The 14,793-nt window shown below is 37.9% G+C and overlaps 1 protein-coding gene across 1 annotated transcript; it reads right to left on the bottom strand.

Moving 5' to 3' along the window:
- Positions 1-679: 679 nt before the first annotated feature.
- LOC109032533 (UPF0764 protein C16orf89 homolog) lies at positions 680-10,341 on the bottom strand. Its single transcript, XM_072303199.1, has 6 exons — positions 10,027-10,341; positions 7,838-7,981; positions 5,657-5,907; positions 4,550-4,700; positions 3,448-3,574; positions 680-1,314 (listed from the first exon to the last, which is right to left on the bottom strand). The coding sequence occupies exons 1-6, from the start codon at positions 10,253-10,255 to the stop codon at positions 1,212-1,214; spliced, it is 1,005 nt and encodes a 334-aa protein (XP_072159300.1). The 5' UTR covers positions 10,256-10,341; the 3' UTR covers positions 680-1,211.
- Positions 10,342-14,793: the final 4,452 nt, after the last annotated feature.

The following is a 14,793-nucleotide window of genomic DNA, read 5'->3' as shown; positions in this document are numbered from 1 at the left end:
ACACGCACAGTGTCCGCCAGACAATGGGTCAGTCATGCGTGAGACTGATTTGTAATTAGGTGTTTGCTAGGAACTAACTCCATTGAGAGTGAGACCTGAGGGCTGATTGTTGAAATTGGTAGACAAAGCAATAGACAAAGATGACAGAAAGGATTTAGAGGGATCCTATTGGTGGAAACAGGTGGTTGCAATGGACAAAGGAAGTAAGTAATATAGACTAACAAACAGCAACTCACGAGAGACCCAATACTTAGTCTATTATTTGCACCCTTAGTGTATTAGAACCACCCATTTCAACCAATAGGATCGCTTCATTCGCCTTATGTCTTCTTTTTCTATCAATTTCAACAATCAATCCGCAGGGCTCTGATACCTATATAAGAATACATTTATGATAGGGCCCATGTCTCAATGAAGATTATTTCTCCCCCCCCCCCTTCTTGGATACGTCATTTTGATGGTTGATTCTCATACATGACGAAAAAAAATAACGAATGCGAGTTTGCACTTGCACGCTGGAAATGGGAGCTGTAAATGGGGGTCATTGGTGCATTTATGAGTGGTGCTCCACAAATTTTGCGATACGCTCAGTCTCCTGAAATTGATTAGGATCAGGGCTGCAATGAAATTCGCCCGAAATTTTTTAATGAAATTTGGTTTGTCCGGACCTTTTTAATGAATTTGCTAAACAATTCAGAGAAACTTGCAGAAAAAACAAGAAAAAACCGAGTTATGGCAGTGGTAACGAAATATCATAACTCAATTTTTTTAAAAATGAATTTAATTGCATTTAGCAAGTGCTCATACGTGTTTCATGCGAGTGCATGTTTTTGAATTTGCCGTATACTACCGTTAGTGCCAAAATTGCATGTTCTTTCCAAGATTTCAAAATTATAGTCGTGACGTTAAACATAGGTATACTCTGTTCTATGCTTTTACAAATTAGAAAAATACATTACAAATAACATTTGGGCCCTCCAGTGTTTCAATACAAATTACTGGGGAAAATTTGGAGGAAAAACATTGACTGACGTCTTTTTATACCGGCCACAACCTCTCCCAGTTCGAATTAGTGCTAAATTCAAAAGCAGTTGAATAATTTGCTATTGAAAAACGCTTATCACTGCATTTTAGATACCACAATTTCTAAAGACATTTTAACTGGATGTGATTGCTATCTTCCCCGTCGAATGTGTGTCCAAAGAGAATCCTCATTCCAAGGCAATGGATCTTAAAAGCGAATGTTTCAAGTCGAGAACAATGGCAACGGCAGAGACGGAGGAGACATGATTTCTGGCAGCTTCTAAAAAGTCTCTGTAACAAAAAAGATGGTAATTTTTCACACAAAGCAGAAGTAAGTGAGGTTTTGAGTCTCATAATGTAAAATTACGAAAGTGCAACTCTCAAAAAAGAAAATGCAGATTTGTGCTTTTGAGGTGGTGAAAGCAGGGAGTTGTTTTCGCGAGTAATAGCCTTTGTGAGTGGGAAATGGAGAAAAAAAATAACTTTATCTTTGTTAGAAATCTGGTTGAAATTAAAAAAAAAATTAGTTGTGTAATAACAACAATAACAGTGTCTGTTCAACAAACAAGCAAAAAAAAAAACAAATTTAATGCATGTATGTTTGTGAAGGTTTTTTGAAAGCGAAAATACCTAAGTAAAGGAATAAGTACAACTGTCGATGTATTTATCGGGAAATTGACAATTTTGCGATAAAAATTAATAATAGTTTACTTCATCGGCACAATAGACAACGCTGGAATTGAGTTCAAAAGTGAGAGAAATAAGCAGAACGCTCTCAGTTAGTATCGTATGCAACGAACACTTAACGAATTTCACTGTAACGCCTGGATACGACTATTCGAGCTCTACGGACGTCCGTGTTGCATACGCACTTAAGTGAAGGCGTTTTGGCTTCCTACGAACTCACCGCTACGCCCGTGGGCTATACAGCGAGGATTAAAGAAGGGTAGAGCGTTTCCAATTTTTCGATTACAATACAGAGGCATTTCATAGGCATGGATAGTTGCACACAGTCGTAGATATTTACGGTGTAAATCCGCAAACCGCAACGACCTTTCATTATTTAAATGAAAAACTATTCAACGGAGATTCTACGAAGCTGCCATATTTGTTCTTCTCTGTGCGGTGAACATTCTGCGCAAACTTCAAAGTATGATGTCAATTTGTTGTCCTTTAAAAAAATAAAAAAAGGAGGGGAGATTTTCAAACACCGCAAACGTGATACTTGGTTGCGGACTGACACCGTCGATATCTTTTGCGTATCTTTTGTGTTCTAGTTATGATATGGCGATTTGCAGAGATGATTTGTAGATCAACTATTCGTGCCAAGAAGATATCTTTGTAATTTCAACGAAGGATTGAAGGCGCTCTGTCCTTTGAAATCTTCACAGTGCTACTGCGCTGCTGCCCGCCTAGCGAAGCAGTGAGCGCCTGGCGAGTCAAAACGCCTTCACTTTCGTGCGTATGCAACATGGACATCCGTCAAGCTCGAATAGTTGCATCCAGGAGTTGGAATGCTATTCGTATTGTTCGCGTCGCATGCGATACTAACTAAGGGTCATTTGCTCTTTTCTTATACGACATGACTTCATTCTAGCGTTTCCTACTGCGTGCTGATGAGGTGAACAATTGGTGCTTTTTTTCGTGACTTCCTCAATCTTCCGGAAAATGCATTCGTTGTCTAAATGTGTTTCAACGTAGCTGGTACTTAAAATTTCCACAAATCCAGGAATCTGAGCATGATTTGTAAAGTTACCTTAAGGCTTCTTATACGAGTCGTCCTTTGTTGGGATTTTTGTTTTCCTTTTAGGAAAATACTTCAAAAAATGTATTACGTTACCGATTATTTGGGTCATTGAAGTGGAGCACCAGTGGACCGGATTCATAAAAAACGAATCAATGACAAAGAATTTAAAGGTAATCGGCCTCAAGTTCCGCGGGGAAAATCCTAATACGGAGAGCGTTGACAAAAACATGTAGGTAGGCATATGTTTCTCTTAAGTTTTCTTTGATTTATAGGTATTTTCGTTTTTGATTTGAGTCTCGACACGCCTCCCTTTACGTTTTTGGACTATGCTTTTTTTCCCTTTTGGGATTTGCGCTTTAGACACCCGGGAATCATCCTCTCATAGTAGATACAAAATTATGCTTCAAATTTTCAGAAGATTGAACTTTGCGGCTAACATTCGTAAGTTCTTCTTAATTTAACTACTAACTAAGCCGTTTAGTTAAGTTCTGAAGTCGCCTTGAACGTAAAGTTTTGATAGCTTGACCTTTTTTAAATCTACATATAATGCACTGAATAAACGTGCAGCAAACGTGAACAAGTACGTATGTTTGTGAGTTTTCTAGTAGGAAAACGTATCAGACCTGTACGGAAAAAGTAACATAACTATGAATGTAGTGAGTGAATGAAATGCCCACCTTGGCACGTTTGTATGGTAATTGCTGCAAGTAAAATATCCCTCTGGCGTTTGTAAAGATAGAATAAATTCAAACCAGCGCCGAATCTCAAAGAAATCGACGATGTTCATTAGACCGCATACAGCAACTGTGAGAACAAATTAAGGTAATTAGGCGATTGAAACTGCAAAAATTCAGTCATAGTATTGTTCGACGATAATATTTATCAGTAATTTAGAACTATTTATCATTTTCTTAGCTTAACTCCTCCTCTTATTTAAATAAATATGATTTTTCTTTGCTCCTTCCTTCTGGAAAAATATGAGTCTTATTTTTTTTCTCGCGCTTCGCTGATTAGAGGGGCTTGGAGGACAAGGCGCATAAGTGCAGTTTTTGCTATTTCAAGAAAAACATGTTTAATATTTCAAAATTACATGGATCTTTATGGCAGAGAGGAAGTTTAAACTCACGTTGTGATACTTTAAAGTTGGATTTTAGTCGTGGATTTTTCACAGAATATACTTTCAAACTAGATTTAGTTGAGTTCATGAATATCTCAATTTTTTTGAAAACTGCACTTATACGCCTAGTCCTCCAAAACTCTCATTTCGTCTTTCCGTCGGAAAGTTGATTTTAAGAGTCCATAAAGCAAAGCTGCAGTGAATGATTGATTCATTTCAAGACCATCGCATAAAAACCATCATAAATTTTGTATATAATAATATTTACAAAAATACACTCCATTAATTATAACTGTTAGACTCTCTGCTATGGTGTGTGAATAAAATTACGTCTAAATGAAGGATTAGACTAAGAGTTTTACTTCTTCGCTTGCAGTCTCGTCATTTTGTGTGGTATTTGCCCAATTATAATTTCTCGAGCACGGGAATCCAGGGTAAGGCAATCAAACTTGCTTCAGAGAAGAGCTGGTTGCGTCAAGGTATATTGAAGGAGACTCAAAGTGTGAGGAAACTACACGTTTGAAGAGTGTTGTTGGTGGGATACTTTTTTGTTTAATGCGAACCCAAAAAAGTATAATTCGGACGAGAAATTTGTATTTAGAAGAAATTATAAATGAATCAAGTGAAATGAAACAGAACTAGAATATTTGTTAGAGACTTACTTTGCTCAATAAACAGATCGCAAGCTACCGGATCACGGAATACTGACTTCCTATAGAGATCATGCGCCTCCACAAACGCATGAGTACATTTGCGTTGAATTATATCCTCCGCGTCTAGGATCTCTCCTTTGAATTTGATCTCACAGCCAAACTAATAATGATGAAACAAACCTGTATTAGTTAACAGCTGTCACCTGACCGTTATATAGATTGTTACTTTTGATGTCAATCATGCATTACCGAGGAATATATTATTAGGGGAGGTGAAATATAATATAGTTGGAACCGGTTTTGATTCTTTGAAAAATTAATTTTAAATGTGGTTCTCAAAAAAAAAAAAAAAAAAAAAAAAAAAAAAAAAAAAAAGTGAAACGTTATATTTCCCAGATGCTTTTGCATATCTTGGAGTCGCAATAGAGTACCTTCAATTCAAAGCTCTGAGATAAAACTGAGGCATACTCACCAGCGTTTTTTTTATGGAGGTTTACATTAATTAAAGAGGCCTTGTGTAAATGCGGTTCTTGCTTGTAACGAGAAGGGAAAAAACTTACACTTTAAAGTTTTTTAAATGCGACGAACATTTGTGAGCGGAAAAATCTAAATTCAGACCCGAGGGGTGGGCAGGAATGCATTATTATGGATTCGTCGATTTATGCAGCAATGCGCGGAATAATCATATTTTGATAATCTTTTCATCAAACACAAAATAGATCCTTCAAAGCCAATGAGGCAAGCATACGTTGTGTCAATTGTTTGAAACTAATATCTATAATAGTTTTCTTAGCTTTCAGGAACTACATCGATGGCCGAAGTGCGAAACCACGTATGTATCTCCAATGCGGTTTTTCAAGCTCTCCACTCTTTTTTTATTTTTTCGAAGAGAAACTTAGCTCGACATTCATACAGAATATTTTGCTTATAGAGAGGGAAAATGAAGGACACTTTCAAATAATTACGTTGACTAGTTTTCCAAGGGAAAAATATAGTATGACGGTTTTGTTTATACTGGGAACCAAATCTGATCGAATTGGGAGCGTTTACTTATTTTTAGATATTTTCCGAGGGTGTTTCCTTTCTCTCGACCGCTGCATTTGACCTTCGACCCACCTGTTTCGCTAAGATAAGGAAAAGGATTTGATGAGTTAAAGCGTATCCTGTGCTCGAAGGGTTCAGCTCCATGGCGATGCACTCTTCCGAAGCGTTGCATTCTTCGGAAATTCTCTGCAGGCAGAAGTCCGATGCGTTACGGTTCAGCGTCTCATCGTAGCGTTGCCGCGGCAGCCTTGTCGGGAAATCTCGAAATTTCAGCCATTTGTAGCCCTCGCTGAAAGTCCACGTCATGGGAGAAATCACATTCACTGAAAAAATCAATCACCAATCATCGTTCAAGAGCGTGATCATATAGACTGTGTCAATGAGACTAAAGTGCGAGACCATGTATCTCCATTGCAGTGTTTCAAAACTTCCGCTCCTAGTTTATTTTTTCGAAGAGAGACAAGCCAACTCCATAGTCTGAAAATATTCTGCTAATAGAGAAGCAAAATCAAAGACTTTTTCAAGAAATCGTGTTGAACAGCTTTCTACACCCTGGTAAAAATTGGCAGTAGAATCTGTGTTCCAATATACCATAGACTTACAGCCGGCTGTAAGATTTCCAATAGCTTCTATAGCCGGCAACACAATTTCTCTTAGCCTTTTATAGCCGATGGCGATTAAGCAACAGCCTGGCGATAAAGTGTATCGACGGTGAAACTACCAAACCACGTATCTCGGTTTGCGACGTCGCAGACTTCCTGTCACACTTTATTTTTTAAATAGAAAACTACTCAACGCCAATTCGTGAAAACTTCCGTGATTTTTCCCTTTTGTGCGGTGAAAAATCTGTGAAAATTGTAAGGAATGATATTGATTTGATCTCCTTCAAAAAAATGAAATGTAAGTGGAGATTTTTAAACACCGCAAACGAGATACGTGGTCTGGTAGTTTCACCGTCGGTATGCTAAACGTTACTAATTACGGATACTAGCACTTAGTGAGTTTTTGGACTACCGCTCCCTTTTTGGGCCGCAGTATCTTGATTTAATTTGCGAGGAAAGCTCCGTTCTTTTGAAGGATGCCTGACATTCCTAAGATGTTGGAGCGCCTTCAATTTCGTATGATACTGTGCAATACCTCTGGTGTGAAATAGTTGCTTCAAGCGCCGCGGCACGCTGCGGCGCGGCGCGGCGCGGCGGGCGGGCAGCCAGCGCTGAACGCGCATTGGCGCCTGCAAACCTAACGGGGATACTTCACGCATTGCGCAATGCGTGAAGTATCCCTGTTAGGTTTGTAGGCGCCGGTGCGCCGCCGCTCCGTTTTGTGTTAGGCTCTTCTATTTAATCTCGTGGAGTCAGCGTTTTTCAACTCATGACTTTGAAATGTTTGCACACTCTGTATGGATTATTCTCATTTTATGTGATGAAAAAAAATATGTAGTAAAGTAAAATATAATGTGCGTTTGTATAGGTGATTCCGTACAAACTTAAGGATTTACAAAGCACAAGAATTTCTACTCAATTTCTTACAGCCTTTTATAGCCGATGGCGAAAAAGCAACAGCCGGGCGATAAAGTGTAAAGCCCGCCGATAGGAACTATAGCCCGGCTGTATAATTTTTTATCGCTTCGTGTAGCCCGGCCGTATGATTTTTTCCACTTTCTACAGCCAGCTACATGATTTTCTATCGCCCTCTTCAGTCGGCTATAAGAACTCCTATGGTATTTTGAAACGCAGCTCCTATCGCCAATTTTTACCGGGGCAGAATAAAGAAAGTATGACAGGAACTCCGCATCGTCATGAAAGGAGATACGTGGTTTCGCACTTCAGCAATAATTGATTTACAAGAATAAGAACCAATGCTTTTATCAAGTTTGTCAACGTCTATTCCAGTAGTTCAAGAATGAAACTGATCGAGTGGGCTGTAGTAAATATTTCTAAGCATTTAGTAGTATTTCATTTATGTTATTGGCCGATTCGCGGAATCGAATAACACCGTGCATTTGTGGCTTTATTTTTGAACAATTGTAAGTCAGGCGTCGTTCATAACATTTTTGAGAAATATTCCTTCAGCTTTAGCGTGGTGTGCGCTGTCTTCAAATGAGACTGTTGCATTAAAGAGTTGGACCTTTGTCTGACTGATGGCTTTATTTTTTCATTTGTCAGTGGCAATACCTTTCGGGACAAACAGTGCGCATATCATTACTTTCTCTTAAAATGAATCATAAACTTGGAAAAACTGTCGTGAACTTACAATAATCATAGATATAATTGAAGAGAGGGCATCCCAAACACACTGTCTCCTCTCTGAACTGTGTCAAGTCGTTCCTCAGTTTCTGAATTTGTGTGTGCCATGATGATCCTTGCGGGATGGACTCTTGAATGATTTCTAGTTGACCTAATTTTGCGAAAAGAAAGCAATTATTTTATGTGGAAATGAAGGCATTCAAGAATATATTACGGGGAATATTTGTGGACACTCTCAGCAGCAGAGCACAACGAAAGTATTGAACTAATTTTGAAAATTAATGCAATCAAATACTTAGCAATTTGGCACATAATTTTGTCAATAAATGCCGATTTTAAACGATCAATTTAATGATTCCCATTTGAAAGAATGGTAGGAAATTGCAATGCCAGCAATGTTGGAACTTATTCCAATTTCATTTCAATAAATTGCAATAAGATGAGCTCCTTCAATCAGTGAATAGACAACATGCATAACACTCCGGCAAAATTCCAATAATTTTACCATGTACCTAATTATTACAAATTGATTGCAATCTGCAATCCTCTTTGAGCTGTGAAAACCATCTTTCCTTTTTAAGGCTTTATATTTTTAGGCCACTAGTTGGCTCTATTTCCGAATCAGTAGCTTGAATCCGTACCGAAATAATTACAAGATCTTACATCAGCCACGTAAACAATATTATACCGAGAACTCATCACTAATATAACTTTGATTGTTGTGAAGGCTGAGCGCACTTCCTCCGTAACGGGATAATCTTGTAAATGGCTATTCTGGGAATTGGGAAACTGCTTTAAATTTAAATCACTTCCTTGAATCGTGAGGTTATCGCGCACATCGTAATCTAAGATGGTGACGAGCATCAAAGCGGAAAATCAACTCAAGGAGCCATGCTTACTACGGCAAAAGTTGAGTAAGAACCCAAGTAACTGACTGCAAGAATAAGTTCGGCGGTAGCGACGGTTGTCGGACTGAAAAGTGATTGAACTTTGACAAAATGTTTATGACTGAAAAATGTAAGTTTTAGCCGCCAACTACTCATAAACCCCAAGCCATGCTTAGTTTAAGTAGCTGTATCCCATAGAAACAGTTTGCTAACTGGAAAATCTAATTGATTACTTTTTATGCCAAATCCGTTCGCCTCAAATATTGAAACACGACGTAGGATCTCGATCGACCCAAAATGGCGTAGGGAAAACATGAAGCGCAAAATATGGAGTGAGAGTCATGAATCAAACTGAACCTGAAACCAGTGAAAGTTGAATGTTGATGAAGTTTATATTTTTTATAATTAGATAGAATTTCGCAAAAAGGAACCAAGAGCTTTCCAATGTTGCTAGAATTATGCAATTAACATTTTTTGCAATAAAATTACAAAATTCTTGCAAAAAATTCAAATTACAAAGGTCTTTTCTCGTCTTGAATTTATTGAGTTTATTGGGAGTAAGTATAAAACTTGTTCAGATGATCAGTTTATAATCGAGGCGTTTTGTATAAACGGGCGTGCGAGGCTTGCAATGCTGCTAGTGCAATTTTCTATATCATTTGCAGCAGATGAAATTCATTCTCAGTCGACTCACTTCCTTAAAATAGTGAGGAAAAACTTGGAGCAGATTTAGGGAAAAATTCATAGTAGAACTGTCGGCTAACATTAAGTGACTTACAACTACACAACAAGTTACTTTGCACAGTCTTAGCAGCATTGGAAGTCTCATACGCTCTTTTACCGAAAAATACCTCTATTGCAAGGTAAAAAAAGTTGCACTATCTCAGCGACAATGGAATGCTCTTGGTTCCTTTTTGCAAAATGCAATCCAATAGAAAATTTGTAGGTGTCTGAAATTGTTTAAGTGGAAACTACCGAGTGAACCGAACATGAGGATACCCTTGGTTCATGAATTGGACAATTATTGGAGAACGTATGACAAAATAACCTTATCCGCTAAAATAAATGTGTTTGAATGAAAAATGCCGCCAGATGACGTCATAAGGCGGAATATTTTCTCCTTTTAATTTATTTTTCTTCTATTTCCCATATCAGAAAAAAATTATAAAAAATACTGTGAAATCAGCTCTTTAGGCACTTTCACATAAAGCAATAAAAATTTTGCATGCAACTTCTCCATTTACTGATTATTATTATTTTTTTTTTCTTAAAATTTAGGTTAAACAAAACAAATAATTTTGAAAATTACCGGCAACAATGGCGAAGCCGAAGAGGAGGTTGACGTCAACTTTCTGCGGGTGGGACTTGTAGTACGCGATGAGGTCATTGAGGGTCCGGATCAAGTTTCGGGGGTCACTCCGATGACCGTGGTCAAGGTCGAGGCTGAAACTCGGCTTGGGGTTGGGGCCGAAGCCCCGGGCGAACTGGGCGCGCTGGTACAGGAGGAAGAGGAGGAAGCCCGCTTGCGGAAGCTTCATTCTCTGCCGATTTTGAATGACTGGACCGAGCTTCGAGCTTCGAGCTTTCGACGACGACACTTGACTTCAAACCGCGCGCCGCCGTTTCTCCGGGATCCCTTTTTCACGGCTTTTGAGCTTTTCCTTCCACCGTGTTGCCACTCAGGCAAAGAGGAAACAAGAGTAGCAATTTGAATTGCGGGCCGAGTGGCACCACCTACTTTTACGAGTCGTCTCTGATTGGCTGATCCGCCTGGTGCCCACTTTCTAGGGCCCTTATGGAAAATAACACGGGGTTCACTGTAGAAAAAAACATTGGATCTAGAGTCACACTCTTGAAAACATTGGCAAGAAAAATATTCAATTACGATTTTTGCTGAGATGAAAAGAAATCCGTCAAAAAGATTTCTCTTGAAATTACACTAAATGTTTCATATTTTCAAAGTACTAGTCTTAGGTAGACTCTGTGCCAAATATTAGACCGAACGGAGCCCATGCAAGGGCGCAGCAGCGCCTCAAACCCAAAATCCTGGAATCGAAAAACAATTATTTTCGTCGACTTTTTCGACTGTTATCACTCTTCCAGCACATGATTCTTATGTATTTTTTTGCGTACTTTTCGTTTCTGGCCTTTTTAAAGGCCTCCGATAAATTTTAAGGGGCCTTATGGCCCATTGTTGCCATTTTTGGCCCATTTTTAGGGTTTTTTTCCATTTAACACATTCAAAACTCAATTTAATCCAAAAACTGTGTACATTTTTGAAAAGCACGTAAAAAAATGAATAAATAATGTTCAGTAAAATTTTTTCCTACGTTGCCAAATTTCCGAGAAAATTGGTCCCAAAGTGTCAAAAACGGCAAAAAATCGATAAATCGCCGCGTCTAAGGTTCAAGAAAGTGGAGTACATTTTCATACTGTACCAGATAACAGCTCTTATCCATCCATACAACATATTAAAATATCATAGTTGTACCTGGATTCCCACGATGTGAAAATTCACCGAGATGTCGATTTTAGCGGCCTTTTTATACTTGAAGGCAGCTCTTTTGAATGTTTCTCGACCTTAGTCACCCTCTATGGGTGTGTACTATATGTATTTTTCTACGTACTTTTCATATCTGGCCATAAAAATGACTTCCTGTGAATTTTAGAAGGCCTAACGGTCCATTGTTGCCAATTTTCACCAATTTTTAGGGGTTTTTTTCAAGTTTACGTGTGTGAAACTTAATTTAATCTAGAAACCGTGTACAATTTCGGAAAGAACGTAAAAAAATACATAAAAATGTGATGTGTACCTTTTCCCTACGTTGCCAAATTTTCGAGAAAAATCATCCTGAAGCGCCAAAAATGCCAAAAATTGGATTAATCATCACGTCGAGGTTCCAGGAAGTGAATTTCAAGTTTTCTTTCACTACAAATAACGTATCGAAAATGGAAAATTGCAATGCATCTCAAGGAACATGTAATGGCGCAGATGAACGTGACAAAACGGGCCCTCAAGGTGCTTTTAGTTTATCCTTCACTCCAGTCACTCTTATTCCTGTAACCTCGAAAAAATCCTCACACGTGATGATTAATCCAATTTTTGGCATTTTTCGTCAGGACGATTTTTCTCGAAAATTTGGCAACCTAGGGATAATGTATTTTTTTATTTTTCCATCGAAAAATCTCGAAACAAGGGAAAGCCAGAAGCGTATAATGTAATGTTTTATTGTTCGAGTGCGTTAGACATCCGATCAAATTGGGACCAAGGTTTGGTTCTCGATTTTGGCAACATAGCAAAAAATCCGTTTGACTGAACATTTTTTATTCGTCTTTTTCAAGTCGTCTCATTTTCCATCGAAAAATCTCGAAAACAAGGGAAAATTTATGCGTCGGAGATTTCAGAGATCAATGCTCTAGTTTTTCCTGAAGAGATTCATGAGTGATAAGTACATGGGACTTTTTCTAAAAACACCGAACAGTTTGACGTGAAATTTTTTTCTTTTTTTCATGACACTAAGAGTCATATTTTAAGTTGAAAAAACAAAATTCCAGGCCAAACTGTTCGGTGTGTTTAAGAAAAAAGTGTCATGTATTACCTACCCATCAATCTCTTCAGAAAGAACTGGAGAATTGATCTCGGGTTGTGACGTTGCAGACATGTTTATTCATATACAAATATCTGCATTCTCAGTGTTAGACGGAGGACAGCTGATCCTCTATCGCACTTCAGAAGTGCAAAAACTTATTCAGTGTGGCCTCTACAAAATTCTGAGAGAAGGTGCCAATTAGATAGGAGTTCCGAATTGCGAGCAAAAATTTTCATAAATTATATTCACATTTGACTAATAATTAATGGTTGTAAAAACACTGATTGGACTAATATACAGATAGGGTCGCGAGTGATAAATGTAAAACAGTACACTTACCTCGCCTTGAAGTTTTCATACGTTTTTCTTGAAAATAGCAAGCCCCACGGCGTATTCGCCGCGCATAAATCACCTTAATGAGTGGTTAAAATGCTACAATTTGTCCGGGTCGGCAGGCTTTGTGAAGTTATAAACCTATGAGCCTTTTTTTCATCTTTTAATTTTCTTTCGCTTCGATTATTGCTCTCCCTCCCTGAATTCTAAGACATTACACCAGCTGACTATCTATTTGTTATCGTTTGAAATGTAGGTACTTTTGCTTTCTTATTACATGTTAGTTAATGTCTATAACCAGCGCCGGATTTACCTTTTTGCCGTCCATGGGCCGCCTGTATTTTGCTTGAAAGGGCGGTGAAGGCGCAATGCGTGAAGTATTCATGCAGTCTTGTAGGCGCTATGCGTTTCATGCCGATCGCTGCTCACCGCACTGTTTTTGACGCAATGCGTGAAGTATTCATGGAGTCTTGCAGGCGCTAATATGTGTATCATGCTGACCGGCGCGCCGAGGGCTTCTCCTTTTCATCTCAAGGCCCCGTCATCATTGCTCTCTGCGCCGCATTGTTGCTGCCCAAATTGCGTGTTTGATCTCTCTCTCTCAACTAGACTAGTGAAAGATGCTGTCTCTTGTACCACCGAAAGACGAACAAACTAGAAATTACTATACTTTAACTCTCATGAAATGAGAGATTTTGTCGTCTTTTCTCGTTTGTAATTATTTTTTAATCCGATTTTTTTGATAACTAAATTTTTAAAAAATTGCAAAATTTGCCACCATGGGCCGTGGCCTATTTGGCCACCCCCTAAATACGGCCCTGTCTATAACGCATCTTAATACCTTTAACAGTTACAAAGGAATCCGCCAAAAATATATGAGATAAAGACTCTCAATTGAATTCTTAATTGAGTGTGTGAGGAAAGAAAAAATAAAAATCCTTCGTATGCTCTTGGATTTTCTGATTTTACTCGCAATACACTAACCATCCAGATCCAGATCAACTTGAAGACCGTAATATTGACCATGAGTATTTCAAAAATCAGCTTTATTTGTTTTAATAGCTTACATTTGAGAAACATGATACTGAAGCTATTAAGATAATTAAAAAAAAATTAAAAAATTAGTCTAGTTAAAAATTATTTAGTTGAATATAAAACACTATCTTTTTAGTATAGAGATAAATAAAAATTTAATGATTTTAATATAAAGCTTTATAAAATATATCTTCTAACTATATAAAAGTAAATAGTTTACTAAAGTTTTGGACTAAATAAAATAAAATTTGGTGGCTTACAGTATATAAACCCCAATTTTTCTCTAGAATAAAGAGTTAGTAAAACAGAGAAAACGAAAGCTTGAATAAAACTGCAACCTGCTGCGATTTGATAAATATTCTGTCACCACAAGACAACATTGCTAAGCTGGGCCTCCTTCGTGTCCATACAAAATGCTAATACCGCATTACTCACACCTTACTGCACTCTGGATTTTAATCAACATAGGCTAAACCTGCGTCACATTTGGCTTGAAAATTTGAATCTACTTACCTGAAGATGGAGGCTATATCAATATAACGCATTCATGTTAAAAGGAACTATGTTGCACGCAAAACATATGTACATAGTTCCTTTTAGCATACGTAAATAGTCTAATTTTTACTTTGTGTGTGTTGCTTCGATCGATCGATTAAGCTATTGATTCAAAAGGTTAAAATTCAAAGGTAGCTCTTTTTACTTTTATTTTACTTGTCCTTTTTTCATGTTCATACTGTGAGCCTCTGATTATTTACACCAACCAGGAGGTGAAAAAATTATGGATTGTCTTCACGAGCTGTGACTCATTAACATTATTACTGTGTGGCAATGTGGGTAAAGAACAAAAACAAACTTTGAAGCGTTTGTGATAGGTATTCACAAGTATCACAGAGCTATAACATAAAGCATCGAGCGAGAGCGATACCACAATTTTAATGTGAAGGAACCTGGGTCGCCTGCATTGTCATATTGAAGGCGAGACAATTTTAGATCACCTTCAATTATTCGCCGCTGCCGCAATACAAAGATTAATCATTGTTCTGATTTCTTTCACACTACGTGTAGGAAGACAATGATTTGGGAAAAGAAACATCATTTTGTAATTTAGTCAAAAAATT

Source organism: Bemisia tabaci, chromosome 8 (genome assembly GCF_918797505.1).
Source record: "Bemisia tabaci chromosome 8, PGI_BMITA_v3".
NCBI lineage: Eukaryota > Metazoa > Arthropoda > Insecta > Hemiptera > Aleyrodidae > Bemisia > Bemisia tabaci.
The sequence above is the reverse complement of the archived record's forward strand: the minus strand, read 5'-3'. Positions and strand labels throughout refer to the sequence as shown.

Excerpts from the sequence above, each read along its gene's own strand:
- LOC109032533 (XM_072303199.1), bottom strand. The coding sequence starts at position 10,255 with ATGAAGCTTCCGCAAGCGGGCTTCCTCCTCTTCCTCCTGTACCAGCGC. Across the intron at positions 5,908-7,837 it reads CAATTATATCTATGATTATT|TGAATGTGATTTCTCCCATG; the intron begins GTAAGTTCACGA and ends TGATTTTTTCAG. Across the intron at positions 3,575-4,549 it reads CGATCTGTTTATTGAGCAAA|TTGCTGTATGCGGTCTAATG; the intron begins GTAAGTCTCTAA and ends TTGTTCTCACAG.